Consider the following 13,534-nt stretch of genomic DNA (forward strand, 5'->3'; position numbering starts at 1 on the left):
CTTCTTAACGAAGTCGTCGCTAGTGTGCTCGTGCGCGGACCTATCGCCTTTCATTTGTTTTCTCGATACCCGTGCGTGTTTTGTGCGGGTTTCTTTGCCTTCTTCTCTTCTCGTTTTGGCGGCGTTGGTGTATGTTTTCAGCGGTGGTTCGACGAGTGTGCGGAACCCGTTGGTCGCGTCACTGCTTTCTCCAGTGTTGTTGCTGTCGCGGAGGGTGAGGGTGGGGGGAGGGGAGAGCGCAGCGAAGTCGCACGCGCGCCATCCGCATTGCGGCCAGCTTGTGTTTCTTTTGGAAAGAAATGGTCTTCATGCGCGTGCGTGCGTGCGCGAAGATGATGTTAACTTTTCCTCTTCTCCTCCTGACCGTTCCTTTTCTTTTTTTTAAAGTTCTTCTTCGCATTCTTATGTTGTTATTGTTGTTGTTATTTGCTGGCGGTGGGCGTAGATTCCTGCGCGTGTGCCGTGACACGGGGGGACTGGACTCGCTCGATTCTGTGATGAAAGGAAAGAAAGAAAAGGAAAGAGAAGAAACACAAACAGTCGTAAATGTGCCTTCGCGGTGGGATCTCAAAAAAGGAGGTGCTCAAGGGGGGTAAATTTCTTATCACCGAGGTCTACCCTCGAAATGTGCTGTCTCGTGTCAGCGCCGTCGGTGGCACCGAGTACAGCGTTGGTTCACCTCTTGCGAATGAGACGCAAAGAGGAAAACGCAAAGGCGCTTCTGCAAACATGAGCCGTCGCCTTCATGCGCTGCGAAGCGCACTGAGCGCGCCTCCGGACTGTCTCTTTTGTTTGTTTCCTTCTTCTTTTCTTCGTTGAGGTTGCAGCGGAACACCGCGATCTCCTGTTGTTATTGATATGTCGCTTTCTGTTCTTCTTTTGTTTCCTACGCCACATCCACCTCTTCTCTCTCTCCCCCCTCCCCACCTCTCTCTCTCTCTTCTCTCTCGCCTTCATTATTATTATTATTATTTTCTTCTCGTCCATTACAACGACATATCTGCTTCGATGACGCGCCGCTCTCGTTGAACAGTCCCCTCCTCTGCATGCCCTCCCTCCTTTCTCCCTCTCTTCGTGTACTTACCCTCTGCTCTACATTTGGTTTGTTTGTGTGTTGAGAGAGGAGTAATGAGTGGGTGAGCAGAGTACGTCGCGTTGTTTCTCTGTTCTCTCTTGCGTTCCGTACGCCCACAGCACAGCACGACTCAACTCAGCAGCGTTGTTTCCCGACAGCGTCGGCTGCCGTCGTCGGTCACCGGACATCACGCAGTTTCAATAAGTCAACTCGTTTCTTTTTCCTCCGTTTAACATCCGCGCGAACACGTCTTCGGCATAGATTTTGCTGCGATTACTTCTGTTAGTTGATCGACGAGAGATTCATTTCTTTCAGTTGTCTGCATCTGTAGTGTGTGTGTGTGCGTGTTACGACTGTTCACTCCTCATTGACTTTGTTCGCATTGAAGCCCTAACTTGTCTTGTGAGGTTGGGCCGCGCGGCGTCTCGCTCCACTTCTTTCTTTCCATTTCATTTCCGTTTTTTTTTTCATTGTTATTGCTGTGGAGATTGTTGTTTAGACGCGCTCACCATGAAGGGACACATCAGCGTGCGCAAGACTGTCGGCGGCGTCAGCCGTCTCGCGCTCGCCGTGTGCCTCGTCGTGCTCGTGATCGTCTTCGTGACCGCCTACGGTGTGGGCACCAGCACCGCCAACCCACGCAAAGCTCGCCTAATGAGCACGAACATTCGTGTGCTGAACCAGAACAAGGTGGAGTTGGAGAAGTGTGATCAGATGCGAAAAACATACTTAAACGGCGACAAGCTCACCAACGCGCAGCTCATTGCGAGTCTGCAGGAGCGAGAGGTGGCGGCGAAGGAGGCGCTCAAAATGGAGAAGGAGCGGGAGGCCTCGATACGCTCGGTGGTGCAGCGGTGCACCGATGACGTTGATACGCTACGCAAGAAGGCCTTCGGCGCGACGGCGAAGAACATCACGGCCTACCTCGCCGAACTCGAAACGAGGCGGGTGGGGCTGCTAGATCAGCTAGAGTCCCTCACCAACCTAAAGGAGATGCACCGCCGCAGCGACCTGATAACGCTGGAGAAGGCGTTGGTGCAACAGTTGACGGAGGTGAACCGACAGCAGCTCGTCACAGACCGCGTGTCGGCGTGTGCGAAGTCGCCCGTGAAGTTCTCCGTCGTCTTTGACATCGGCAGCTCCGGCAACCGCGTGCACGTCTACAAGTACTCAGTCAACGCGGCCACGCAGGACGCGACGACGGCGACGCCGTCGGTGAACGCGCTGGCGACGCTCCCCACCACGACGAGGCCGCGTGACATACTCAACGAAATAAAATTGGACGAGGAGCTCTTCCGGTACAACTACGACGCGTTGACGAAGCTGCCGAACCCGGTCGCGGACGCACCGCGTGCACTGCGGAAGCTCTTCGACGCGGCCAAGGCGTTCGTGCCGCAGGAGCAGCACGTCTGCACACCGGTGGAGTTCAAAGCCACCGCCGGCCTGCGCAGCGTCGGCGCCGATACGGCGACAGCGACGTTAAGTGCGATTCGACAGGCGTTCCTTAATGAGTCTTTTTGGCTGCGCGGCAGCGCCCCGGTGCGCATGCTGGACGGCAAGGAGGAAGGGCCGATGGCGTGGCTCACAGTAAATTTTCTTTTGGGTTCGTTTGACGGGCACCGCAGCGGCGGCAGCCGCAGCAACTCCACCGTCGCCGTCATCGATCTAGGTGGAGGCTCGACGCAGGTGGTGTTTGAGCCGCACGAGGCAGCGTTTAACACCGTGCCGAGCCATCAGCAGTTCACCGCACAGTTCGGCAGCCGTCCGGTCCGGGCCTACCAGCACTGCTACGAAGGCTTCGGCCTGCACGCCGCCACCCGCGCGCTGCTGTACAGCATTCAAGGCAAGTTGCCGGCCAAGCCGTCGACGACGACCACCACCGCGGCACCCACTGAACAGCAGCAGCAGCACGGTGACATGTTCAACGCTCTATTCGGCGGCGGTGGCGGAGCGGGGGAGCGAAACGACGGCAACGGAAAAAGGACGGAGCGCGACGGCGACGACGGCGCGATCGAGGAAGCCAAAACCGGCCCGTCGCCGGACCCGATCGCGGTGGTGGCCTTTCCGTGCTTCGCCGCCGGCTACACCGACCCGCTTGGCGTGTCGAACACAAAGCCATCGACAACGGTGGAGGGGACACCGGTGTCGGGCCCGAACTTCACTGCCTGTGCGAACTTGTTCCGCGATCGGCTGCTGAGGCCCGTGGGGGAGTCGTGTCCGACGGCACACTGCGGGATCGGCCGAACCCACCAGCCCCCGCTCGAGCAGTTTGCCGGCGACATCTACGTCATCTCGTTCGTTTTTGATCTGCTCGAGGCCGCCAATGCCACCTCGCTCGCCGTGTCGCCCGATGAGTTCGCGGTGAGGCTGGCGGACGTGGAGCAGATCGGCGTCCGTCGTTGCGCGGCGCTCACGTTGGACAGCATAAAAACGGCGACGGTTCGCAGCAGCCTCCAGCCGGTCTACGACTGCATGTACTACGCGTACAGCTACGCTTTGCTGAAGTACGGCTACGGCATTCCGCAGGACCGCTCGCTGCATGTGGTGAAGAGAATACAAGGCTACGAGATGGCGTGGACGTTGGGTGCGTCGTTGATCTCCATCGCCTAGTCATCGACGTGACCTTGAATGTGCGCATTGTAGTTGTTGTTGCCGCTGCTGCTCATTGATCGTCGTCGCTGTTTACCGCTGGAGTTCTTTTATATCTAAAACTGTATACGTAAGGCATCGCACCTCTGTGCGGGTTTTCATTTCCCTTTCTTTTCTTGCTCTCGGCGCTCTCCGCCCGGTGACGCCGCCCACTCCCGAGTCGCATCGACGTCAAAAAGCGCGCCTGATATTCTAAAGCGAACTCACAGTAAATGTTGTTACTGCCATAATAATTATTATACTCGAAATCGGAACGTATTCCATTCGCCTCGATTGGGTCCCGCGACTTTCTGCAGGTGCGTAGAACAATGGCGACGGGCTCGCCTTCTTTGTTGTTGATGTCTGTTTTTTCCCCTCTCTCTTTCTCGATCTCTCTTTCGAATGCCGTTGCTGGATTGGCGCTGGATGTGACGGCGCCCGCCGCTGCGCAAGACCCCTTTCTCATCTCCGTTGCTCCCCTCTCAACTCTCACGATTGCCTTTTCTGAACTACCACCCTTCGTACAAGCACTACAGCTTTCTCCCCTTGAAATCAAACACAGCCATATATATATATATACGCACGAACGCAAACAAACACAGATCGCTGTCTTTCGCCGTAGCATCACGAGCTCAACCCCACACAGCCCGCACGACACACTATTGGATTGACGGGCGACCCTGTTCCGCAGCGCTGCTCTCTTTGTTGCTGGCACTCACGCACGCGTATCGAAGTACATTGAAGTGTTTCGAGTACCCGTGCTGCTTACCGCCGTTGACGTCACAGAGCCGGTTCAAGAAACGCGTTCTCAAGTTGTCTCTTCGGTATTCTTTATATTCTTGATGTTTTGTTGTTGTTGTTCTCTCCATTTCTGATCACCACAGTAGAGGACTGAACGAGAGAGAGAGAGCGAGCGAGCGAGAAGGTTGTATCGCTTCCCATACAGCGCCAGTGTGTTAGTTAAACCTGCCTTTTTCTGTTTTATTATTATTGTATTCCTCCCTTCTCCCGCGTCTCTTTTTGCGTGCAGTGAAATCTCCGAGTGACCAGCCAAGGTCCCCGCGCCTTTTCTTTTCCCGCCATCTTTATTCTTCTTCTTGTTTTTTGGCAGTTGTCTCTCTGCCTTTTACTCCTCCTTGCTACCCTGGACGTGTGAACCTTTCCCTTCACCGTACTGACCTCCCTCCCCTCCCTACTTTTGCTGTTGTAGCTCTCCCCTTCGGTACTTGTTTGCCTCCTCACGATGCTCGTCGCCCCCTGCCCCGCCGACACCTTGCTGGAGGGAGCAGACTCGGTGGACCTGGCCATCGAGCAGGCCCTTGAAGACGGCTCCAACACCTTCTTTCTGAGTCACCGGCACGAAGGTGGTGACGTGCCGGCGAACATCAGCCTCCTGCGCAACCAGCTGGAGGTTCTCCACGTGGACAACAACTACAATCTAGCGGCCATCTCACCCCGTATTACGGCGCTGTCGCGGCTGCGCTGGTTGAATGCGTGCTACGGCGCCGTGACCAGCATCGACCCCACCATCAGCCGCCTCTCTAAGCTGCAGCGACTCACGTTAAACAACAACCGCCTGACGTGGCTGCCACTGGAGATGTGGCAGCTGAAGGAGCTGGAGGAGCTGGACCTGGGCAACAACAAGTTGCGTGTCCTTCCTGGCTGTCTCTTGTTTCTACCGAATCTGCGCGTCGTGACGCTGGAGAACAACCCGCTGCTGAAGCGCGAGGAGGTGGAGGGGGGCGCGGCCGCCATGTTCGTCCCACCGCAGCGCAGCGTCGACTGCAGCGGGTGCTGTGCGCGCACCAGGCACTACGAGGTGTTCATCACGTTCCACAAATTCCTCGGTGAGCGGGAGCTACCTTTTGTGCACTTCGCGTGCTCCAGCGAGTGTGCGAGCCACGTGCGTACCCGCCTGCAGCGCTACGACGCATCGCATGTCCAAGCGAACTCCAGCGAGTAAGACAGGTTGTTGGTTTTGCTGCCGGCGTCTCATCACGTCCGTGATACCTCTGTGTGCCTGTGTGAGTGTCGGAGAGGGCCACCCGATGTTAAATTCTTCTTCCTCTTGTTATCTCGTCCTCACTGTATATGGAACAGACTCCATTTATCTTTACTTTTTTTTTCCCTCTCGCTCTGTCAACCGTGGATAGCGCGTCCCCTCAACAGGTCCCGCGCCAAGTCGCTTCCCCACGTAAACTCTGTATGTAGCGATGTATTCTACAACTTGGAAACCGTCACGTGCGCTGTATCTTCTCTTTCGCGTTTCTTCTTCATGAAAAACAAAAATTTCTCCTTTGTGTATGTCTCTGGCGTCTCTGTGTGTGTGTGTGTGTCGGGCGGCTACGCCGTGACTCTGCTGCAATTCGCTTTCTTTCTTTCTTGTTTTCTTCCTTTACGCCGCGAGAGACCCCGGCTGGAGCGCGTACATCGGAGTCGCCGTGCGTGGCGTCGCTTGGTTTTCGTTTTCTCTCTGGTATTCCTACCATTGTCATCCTCCCGAGCGTGCTGCTGCGCGTGCTGGAGCCGCTGTGGGAAATCTTATGTATCATAATCAGGAACGAAGGAACGTACAATGAAGAAAATGGATGAAGAGGACGAGAGACGATGCTTTCTTTTTTTTTTTACGGTAACGTGCGTAGTAAAAGCAAAGCCTGCCTTGCTGCGAGATGGCAATTACTATTATTATTATTGTTACTATTGTTGTTATTACCGAGAAGTCATCGCCTTCTTTTGCATGGAGCAACGGAAAGGAAACCGACAACGGCGCTCGCCACTTTGAGGCCCATCAGGAATCAGACATTTCTTCCTGGGCCTGATTTGTTGCTGCTGCTGCTCCGGCGCATAAGTCCGCTTTTCTCTTTTCCTCTGCTGCTCTGTTTCTCTCTCTCTCTGTCCTTCTCTGTGCGATGTCGGCGTTTGCATGTGTTATCCACCTCCCTCTCTTGTATTCTGTCTTCCCCCATCCGGCGCTGTACTCGGCTCTCCACGCGCGCCGACCGCACTCGATAGACAGCGCCTCCCCTCCCATAGAAGCGTCACAGAGAAGCCCCATCGCCTTCTCTTTCTGTTGTTGTTGTTTTTGTGGGTGTTCTTTGGTAGATGATGAATGCGGATGAGAGAGGAGCGAGAGAGAGTCGGTACAGCCACACTGCACTTAAGCGCCTACTCATTCGCATATATATAACACTGATCGTGGCTACTTGTGATTCTTCTTCCTGAACTTAAAAAAGAAACGTAGAAAGTTGGGAAAAAGGATGAGCGCGCCGGTGACGGAGAATGAGCTCTTCACCGCCTTGCGCGGTTACGCCTCCACGCTCGAGGTGCAGTTCATGATCGAGGAAGGACTGAAGAAGTTCCAAGAGAAGACGCTGCCACGGCTGCTGGGCAATGCGGTGGGCTGCGCCGGCGCCAGTGCCGAACAACGCCAGGAGCAGAGCCTCTCTCATACAAGTGCGAGCGGAAATGCGAAGCCTCACGACGAGTCCGCCCCTACGAGCTCCCTTCTCACTTCAACCGCCACTTCTTCCTCACATCCTGCTGCTGCACAGCCGCTCTCCTCCGGTGTCCAGACACGCCGCAGCACCGGACACGGAGTGGGTCCAGACGTTCCTCAAGGCGCACGTCGACGACACGGTGGCACGTCGGCTGCCCACGATGATCGCACAGGAGGTGCGGCGACAGCTGCGGGGCGTCCACCCGGTGGCGGTCGCCGCTTCTTCTTCTTTTTCGCCTTCGCCTTCGCCGTCTTCCTCGCCACCGAGGGACGGTGGGCGGGTGAGGGCCGCCAGCACTGCGACTGGCACCATCAGCAGTAGTGGCAGTAACGGCGGTGGTGCGGTGGACTTGCGCGCCGCGGTAGGGCTGCCGCCTCTCCCTCCTCCACCGCCGCCCGCAAACGCACTCGACGACGAGATTGCGGAGAAGAGAGCAGCGTCGTCATCTCCATCCTCCCATATTCCCTCCCCGGCGGACGAGGCACGGCGCCAGCGGGCGCAGATCCTGTCCGCCATCGAGGACATTGAGCGACAGGTAAACGCACTGCAGCGCACCGTCGATCAGGCGGCAGACGACGGCGATCTTCGACGACGCCGGTGGGCGTGCCTCTGTGCGGCCCTCGACACGAGAATGAAGGCGTCGCTACGAGCGGACCGCAGCAAGGAGGTGGCGGGCAGCCCCGTAGTTGCGGCAGAGCAGGCGGAGCTGCCCTTCCACCTCCGACTGGAACACTTGCTAGACCTCAAAGAAGAAACGGCGCTGTTGAGCACGCTGGAGCGGGTAGTGGGGTGTCTACTGCCAGCAACAGCAACTTCAGCAGCAAATGAAGGCGGTGCCTCTGCGACCGCACGGCGCAACCCCGTGACGTCGCCGGTCAACACGGACCCGATGCACCGACCTGTGCGATCTCTCTCTCACTTTTACGGTGAAGGGGCCACCGCCTCTCCGGTGTTGCCGACACAGCAGCTGAACTACGCCGAACAGCATCCGCATCCGCAGCAGCAGTTTTCTTCTCTGTCGCCGTCGATGCCGTCACCCATCGGACCTGCGCCGCCGAGCAGCGGTGAGCCGCCGTCTCCGCAGCCCGTCGCACCGTCCGGCGCCACACGCGGCCTTCACCCTCGGGTTGTGCCCCCCAAGCCGGAAGCAACGTCGACCGCGACAGCGGTCCTCTCCGAACCACAACCGCGGCCACCACTACAGCATGGGAATGTGAGCAGAGGTGTTCGATCCATCACCACCAAAGGCGCCGTCGTCGCCGCCTCTCCGCCCTCCGCGCCCTCCAACGTGAAGAGCCCCTCGACGTACGCGAGCGACGCCCCAGCCAACGTATCCTCGATTTCCGACTTCGACGGCAGCACGCGTCCGAACGGGCTCGGTGGCACCGCCGTGCGCCGGCCGGTGCTGGCACCGTACGAGTGTGTGGACTCGACAACAACGCGCGACGGCACCGGACGGGTGCAGACGGACGACCGCCACCGCGCAAGACGAACGGCTTCGGCCGGTGCCTCCCTCGCCCCTCGCACAGCAGGGACGGCGGGACCTCCCGCACAGCCGTCCGCGCACCGCGAAGCGACGACGTTGCACCAAGGTCCACTGGCATCGTCGCACGCGACGGCGGCTACACGGAGCATCACGCTCGGGATCGATGCCGTGAACGTCCCCGCCGGGGTGCTGCCCGACGCGTTGGACCGGCACGGCGCCGTTCGCGTGCAGTCCGTTGCGCCTCATCAGCTCGCTGAGAAGGCCGGTTTGTGCCGCGGTGACATTCTGCTGTCGGTTGACCGTCGAGGCATACAGAGTTGTGAGCAGCTGCGTGATGTGCTGACGGCGGTGCCGCCCACACAAAGCAGTCTTGCCGTAGAGCTCTACCGCCACACCGCACACCAGATCATCACAGTGCTGCTGAAGCTCTAAAAAAAAAGGAAAATACTGAAGAAAGAGAGAGAGGTGGAGGGAAGGGGCCTGCCGCTTCTCTGACCGCCGTGGCTTAGACACAAGGGAAACTTGTTATCGGTCACACTAGTAGGGGAAAGATTCGCAAGGCATGGGCACATGTAAAGGAGGAGGGGGTGCGTCTTACCTAGCATTGCTGTCAACTACTCATACGCAATCCCAACATCACCGGCAACGGCAAAGAAATCGTCTGCGTTTCTCGTGTAACCGCTCTGTTGTGCGCGTATCGTCGCACGGTTGTTGAGCGCCGCTTCAACTGTCGCCGTGCCGGTGGAGCAGCGGAGGTGTGCCTGAAGCAATCGAGGGAGGCACCACAACTGCTGAATCGATGGGCTGATGCTGACCTCTTCAACTTACCTCCCATCTGTTTTCCTTTCATCGGTCCCTTGCTCATGGATCTCTCTCTCTTATGTCTATGTATGTATACTCTCTCTTCCTCCCTCCCCATCGCTCCGGTAGAGGTCCACACGACAGCAACAGCACAACCGAAGGACAGGAAATTGTCGTTCGCCGCATCGATCATCGCGCCGAGCGCACACCTCACACCTCACAGATCACAGATCACAGACACACACACGCACAAAGACTGGCAGCCATGCCAGTGGCGAAGAAGGAGGTAAAGCCCGAGGAGCCCCTCTTCGTGGATGAGATGGGCAGCTACGTGCACGAGGCAGAGCAGGCGAAGTACAAAGGCGGCGTCCGTCGCTACACCCAGGCCGACGGCGGCGGCAGTCCGCCAAACCCGCGCTCGAACTCCCCCTCCTCGAGCCTCAAGGCCGCTGGTGGGTCTCCGTCATCGATGCTGTCTGGCACCTTACGGAACGGCTCCGCTGCGGCGGCCGCTTTGTCCGGCAGTCAATCCACAGCGGCACCGGGCAGCAACAGCGTGGCTGCCGGTGCTGGCGGCCCGCTGTTGTACCGCCACGGCCGGGGCACCTACACCTGTCCGTACTTCATCTACGAGGGAGATTGGGAGGAGGACGAAATGCACGGCATGGGCCAGCTCACCTTCGCCGCCTCGGGCAACACCTACACCGGCGCCTTCTCGCACGGCTGCTTCTCCGGCCAGGGTGTCTACCGGTGGCGCGACGGGTCGGTGTATGAGGGGCAGTGGCGGGCCAACCGCATGCACGGCGCCGGCGTGTACACGGACGCGCAGGGCCACATCTGGAAGGGCAAGTACTTCAGCGGCACCGGGCCTGGTCTGGTTCGGCTGTACCCAACGCTGGAGCGCGTCGACGGCGTAGCAGCGGTGGAGGCCACCGCAGCGGTCACGACAGCCGGCGGTGCAACCGATGGTCGTGTTGTCAGCATTTCTGTATAGCGGTGCTCCGTATAGTGGGAAACAACAATGTTCGTTTTTTCTTCTTATTCGCCGTTGATGTACATCGTAGGGCGGGCTGTGCGGCGCAGCACCGGACCGAGACCAATTCCAAAAGACCAAGGAGAGATAACTTAGTGGGGCAGTAAGGATGACAAACAAAAAGGTACGGTTTGTCCAGCCGCACGCAGTCCTCACACGAGACCGCTTTCCAACTCGCACACGCGTAAGAAAGCGCCGTTGATGGCGATACGGTTGCTGCGGTGTGTGTGTGTGTGTGTGTGCCCCATGGGTTCATTTTGTGTGTACCATTGTTCTCTGGGGCACTCCCGTGCTTCTCCTTTCCTTCACCGCTCTTCCTGTCCCCGTCGTTCCTTTGGTGGGCTCTCTTGCTTCAACCCGGCGCGAAAGCACCGGACTTGGAAAAGCGCAACGTCATCTCTCTTCTTTTGATCTCCACTCTGTTTTATTTCGTGTTTACTACGGGGTGCGCCAACGGCGTTTGATTCACCGCCTCGCTGGCATTCGCAATTCAAGAAGAAAAGGTAAAGCGGGTTAGCAAACGACGCCCTCCCTCCCTTCTACCCTTCCACTTCTCTCTCGCTCGTGACTTCACATAAATTTCGGTACTTCCTTTAGCTTTACGACGCCGCCTATTACTATTACTATTATTATTGTTGTTGTTACTACGAATCCTATTGAGGTGAAAGTTTCTATTCCTCTTTGCGAACGATTTCCAGCCGAGTGTATCGAGAGCCTGACTGAGCCACAAAAACCCCAGAGCATAAAACTCTAACAACAACAACAAACCCGTTATACGGTGCCCTCGGCATTCCATCAAGAAAAAGAGAGGGACGTGATATTAGATGCTGGATTGCTGTCGAGCAAGTAAGTAAACACGCCACGCACCCACCTACGCACGCGCACACACACACACGGTCACTCGTACGCATTCATTTCATAAAAGAGAAAACACTTAAAGCTTTGCTGCTTTCTTTTCTGTCTTTGCCTCTCTCCTCACATAGCCGCACTGTTGTGTTGAGGGCCTAGTTCAAGAGCTATTATTGAATCTATCTATATATATATATTTCCTTATCATATACACCGTCTATATTGTTATCATTATCTGCAGATCACGTCCACGCTCCCATCGATCTATTCAAGCTCTCTTCGCTGTTCTTGTTCTCTCTTGCGTTGCAGCCCACACGCACGCACCGCAGCCACAAAGCCCCAAACAGCAATAGCAAAAAAAAAAAGAGAGAGAAGCGAGCTAAAGCCGCAACAGCCGCAATGCAGGCCAAAGGCGAAGCCGCGATGCGCGACTTGATCGCGGAGCTGCACGCGATGCACTCCCCCTACACCGCCCAGCGCTTTATCAGCAGCGGCAGCTACGGGGCGGTCTGCGCCGGTGTTGATCGCGATGGTCTGCCGGTCGCCATCAAGCGGGTCTTCAATACCGTCTCGGACGGCCGCACGGTGAACATCCTCTCCGACTCCTTCCTGTGCAAGCGCGTCCTGCGCGAAATTCGCCTGCTGAATCACTTCCGCCACCCCAACATTTTAGGCCTGCGCGACATCTTCGTCCACTTTCAGGAGCCGGCGCTGCACAAGCTGTACCTCGTCACGGAGCTGATGCGGACAGACTTGGCACAGGTGATTCACGACCAGCGCATCGTCATCTCGCCGCAACACATTCAGTACTTTATGTATCACATCCTCCTCGGCCTGCATGTCCTGCACGAAGCCGGCGTGGTCCACCGCGACCTGCACCCCGGCAACATCCTGCTGGCAGATAATAACGATATCACAATCTGCGATTTCAACCTCGCTCGCGAGGACACGGCGGATGCTAACAAAACGCACTACGTCACGCACCGCTGGTACCGCGCACCCGAGTTGGTGATGCAGTTCAAGGGCTTCACAAAGCTCGTCGACATCTGGTCCGCCGGCTGCGTCATGGCGGAAATGTTCAACCGCAAGGCGCTTTTCCGCGGCTCCACCTTCTACAACCAGCTGAATAAAATTGTCGAGGTGGTCGGCACCCCGAAGATGGAGGACGTCACGATGTTCAGCTCGCCCAGCGCACGCGATTACCTGCGCAACTCACTCTCAAACGTCCCCACGCAGGCGTGGACCTCCGTCGTGCCCACCGCCGACCCCGTCGCGCTCGACCTCATCGCGAGGATGCTAGAGTTCAACCCCGGCAAGCGCATCAACACGGAGCAGGCGCTGCGGCACCCCTACTTCGAGTCCCTCTTCGACCCGCTCGACCTGACCGAGGGCCTCAGCGAGCACTTCCACTTCGACGAGTCGGTGACGGATGTGCGGGACATGCACGTGATGTTCATCGCGGAGGTGGATCGCTTTAACGCGCTTCGGCAGCAGCGCGATCAGGTGGCGCGCGAGCGGGCGGCGGCGGCGGCGCAGCATCAGGGCGAGGGCGTGCTCGGTGCTGACCACATGCCCCGCACGCACAGCCTGATGGAGGTGGCGGGCAGCGCACCCCCGCCAGCGTAACGAAAGAAAACGGAAAGGAAAAGAAGCGGAATGACGCTCTGGTAGGATCTTCTCCTTTCCTTTGTTGCCTTTGTCGCTGTCGTTCTGCAGTTCAACAGAGGTGTGTGTGCCCACGCGGTACAACAGTTCAAATTCGCGCTGCTTTCTTCTGTGGAGTGGAGGAAAAGAAAACGTGGTGGCGCAACTCCGAAGGGGGTGTGTGGACCGCGAAGAAACAGGCATCTGGACCTCTCTGCCGGCTTTGTTTGTTTGTTTGTTTTGATTGTTTCTACCTCGTTCGCTCTCTTTCTTTTTTCTTCTTTTTTTAGATAGGAGGATAGATCGGCTCGCTTATGCATTTCCACTATCTGCTTGCCACGCTTAATGACCCCCCCCCCCGTCCGTCCTCTTCTCCCTCTTCTTCGCTTCTCTCTTCGATCTCACAGTTTTTTGTGTTGTGCTAAGCTGGTTTTTCTCCTGTTTTTTTTTCTTCTTCTTCCTGCTTAGCCGATACGCGTTGTTACCCGTTGAGTCGTGCTGCCCGCACTGCGGATGCTTGC

General features: G+C 57.2%; 5 protein-coding genes across 13 annotated transcripts; all 5 read left to right on the forward strand.

Annotated features, from left to right (window-relative positions):
* Nucleotides 1–1,031: 1,031 nt before the first annotated feature.
* On the forward strand, nucleotides 1,032–3,685 carry ABB37_08071 (putative nucleoside phosphatase putativeguanosine diphosphatase; the record flags this gene model as incomplete). The annotated part of the gene is made up of 1 exon (XM_015806933.1): nucleotides 1,032–3,685. Exon 1 carries the CDS (start codon nucleotides 1,586–1,588, stop codon nucleotides 3,683–3,685), a length of 2,100 nt encoding a protein of 699 aa, XP_015654328.1. The 5' UTR covers nucleotides 1,032–1,585.
* A 544-nt stretch (nucleotides 3,686–4,229) lies between these two features.
* ABB37_08072 (putative leucine-rich repeat protein) lies at nucleotides 4,230–5,666 on the forward strand (the record flags this gene model as incomplete). Of its 4 annotated transcripts, none has more annotated exons than XM_015806934.1 (1): nucleotides 4,230–5,666. In XM_015806934.1, exon 1 carries the CDS (start codon nucleotides 4,947–4,949, stop codon nucleotides 5,664–5,666), a length of 720 nt encoding a protein of 239 aa, XP_015654329.1. In that variant the 5' UTR covers nucleotides 4,230–4,946. The 4 variants fall into 4 exon arrangements, with proteins under 4 accessions (XP_015654329.1, XP_015654330.1, XP_015654331.1 ...); XM_015806935.1 differs by having other exon boundaries at nucleotides 4,238–5,666; XM_015806936.1 differs by having other exon boundaries at nucleotides 4,732–5,666.
* Nucleotides 5,667–7,168: 1,502 nt separating this feature from the next.
* Nucleotides 7,169–9,118, forward strand: ABB37_08073 (hypothetical protein; the record flags this gene model as incomplete). The annotated part of the gene is made up of 1 exon (XM_015806938.1): nucleotides 7,169–9,118. The coding sequence occupies one exon, from the start codon at nucleotides 7,169–7,171 to the stop codon at nucleotides 9,116–9,118; it is 1,950 nt and encodes a 649-aa protein (XP_015654333.1).
* A 496-nt stretch (nucleotides 9,119–9,614) lies between these two features.
* ABB37_08074 (hypothetical protein) lies at nucleotides 9,615–10,481 on the forward strand (the record flags this gene model as incomplete). Of its 3 annotated transcripts, none has more annotated exons than XM_015806939.1 (1): nucleotides 9,615–10,481. In XM_015806939.1, the coding sequence occupies exon 1, from the start codon at nucleotides 9,753–9,755 to the stop codon at nucleotides 10,479–10,481; it is 729 nt and encodes a 242-aa protein (XP_015654334.1). In that variant the 5' UTR covers nucleotides 9,615–9,752. The 3 variants fall into 3 exon arrangements, with proteins under 3 accessions (XP_015654334.1, XP_015654335.1, XP_015654336.1); XM_015806940.1 differs by having other exon boundaries at nucleotides 9,630–10,481; XM_015806941.1 differs by having other exon boundaries at nucleotides 9,636–10,481.
* A 532-nt stretch (nucleotides 10,482–11,013) lies between these two features.
* Nucleotides 11,014–12,995, forward strand: ABB37_08075 (mitogen-activated protein kinase putative (MPK10); the record flags this gene model as incomplete). Of its 4 annotated transcripts, none has more annotated exons than XM_015806942.1 (1): nucleotides 11,014–12,995. In XM_015806942.1, exon 1 carries the CDS (start codon nucleotides 11,769–11,771, stop codon nucleotides 12,993–12,995), a length of 1,227 nt encoding a protein of 408 aa, XP_015654337.1. In that variant the 5' UTR covers nucleotides 11,014–11,768. The 4 variants fall into 4 exon arrangements, with proteins under 4 accessions (XP_015654337.1, XP_015654338.1, XP_015654339.1 ...); XM_015806943.1 differs by having other exon boundaries at nucleotides 11,022–12,995; XM_015806944.1 differs by having other exon boundaries at nucleotides 11,116–12,995.
* Between the last annotated feature and the right edge of the window lie 539 nt (nucleotides 12,996–13,534).

Source organism: Leptomonas pyrrhocoris (assembly GCF_001293395.1).
Source record: "Leptomonas pyrrhocoris isolate H10 chromosome Unknown, whole genome shotgun sequence".
Lineage (NCBI taxonomy): Eukaryota > Euglenozoa > Kinetoplastea > Trypanosomatida > Trypanosomatidae > Leptomonas > Leptomonas pyrrhocoris.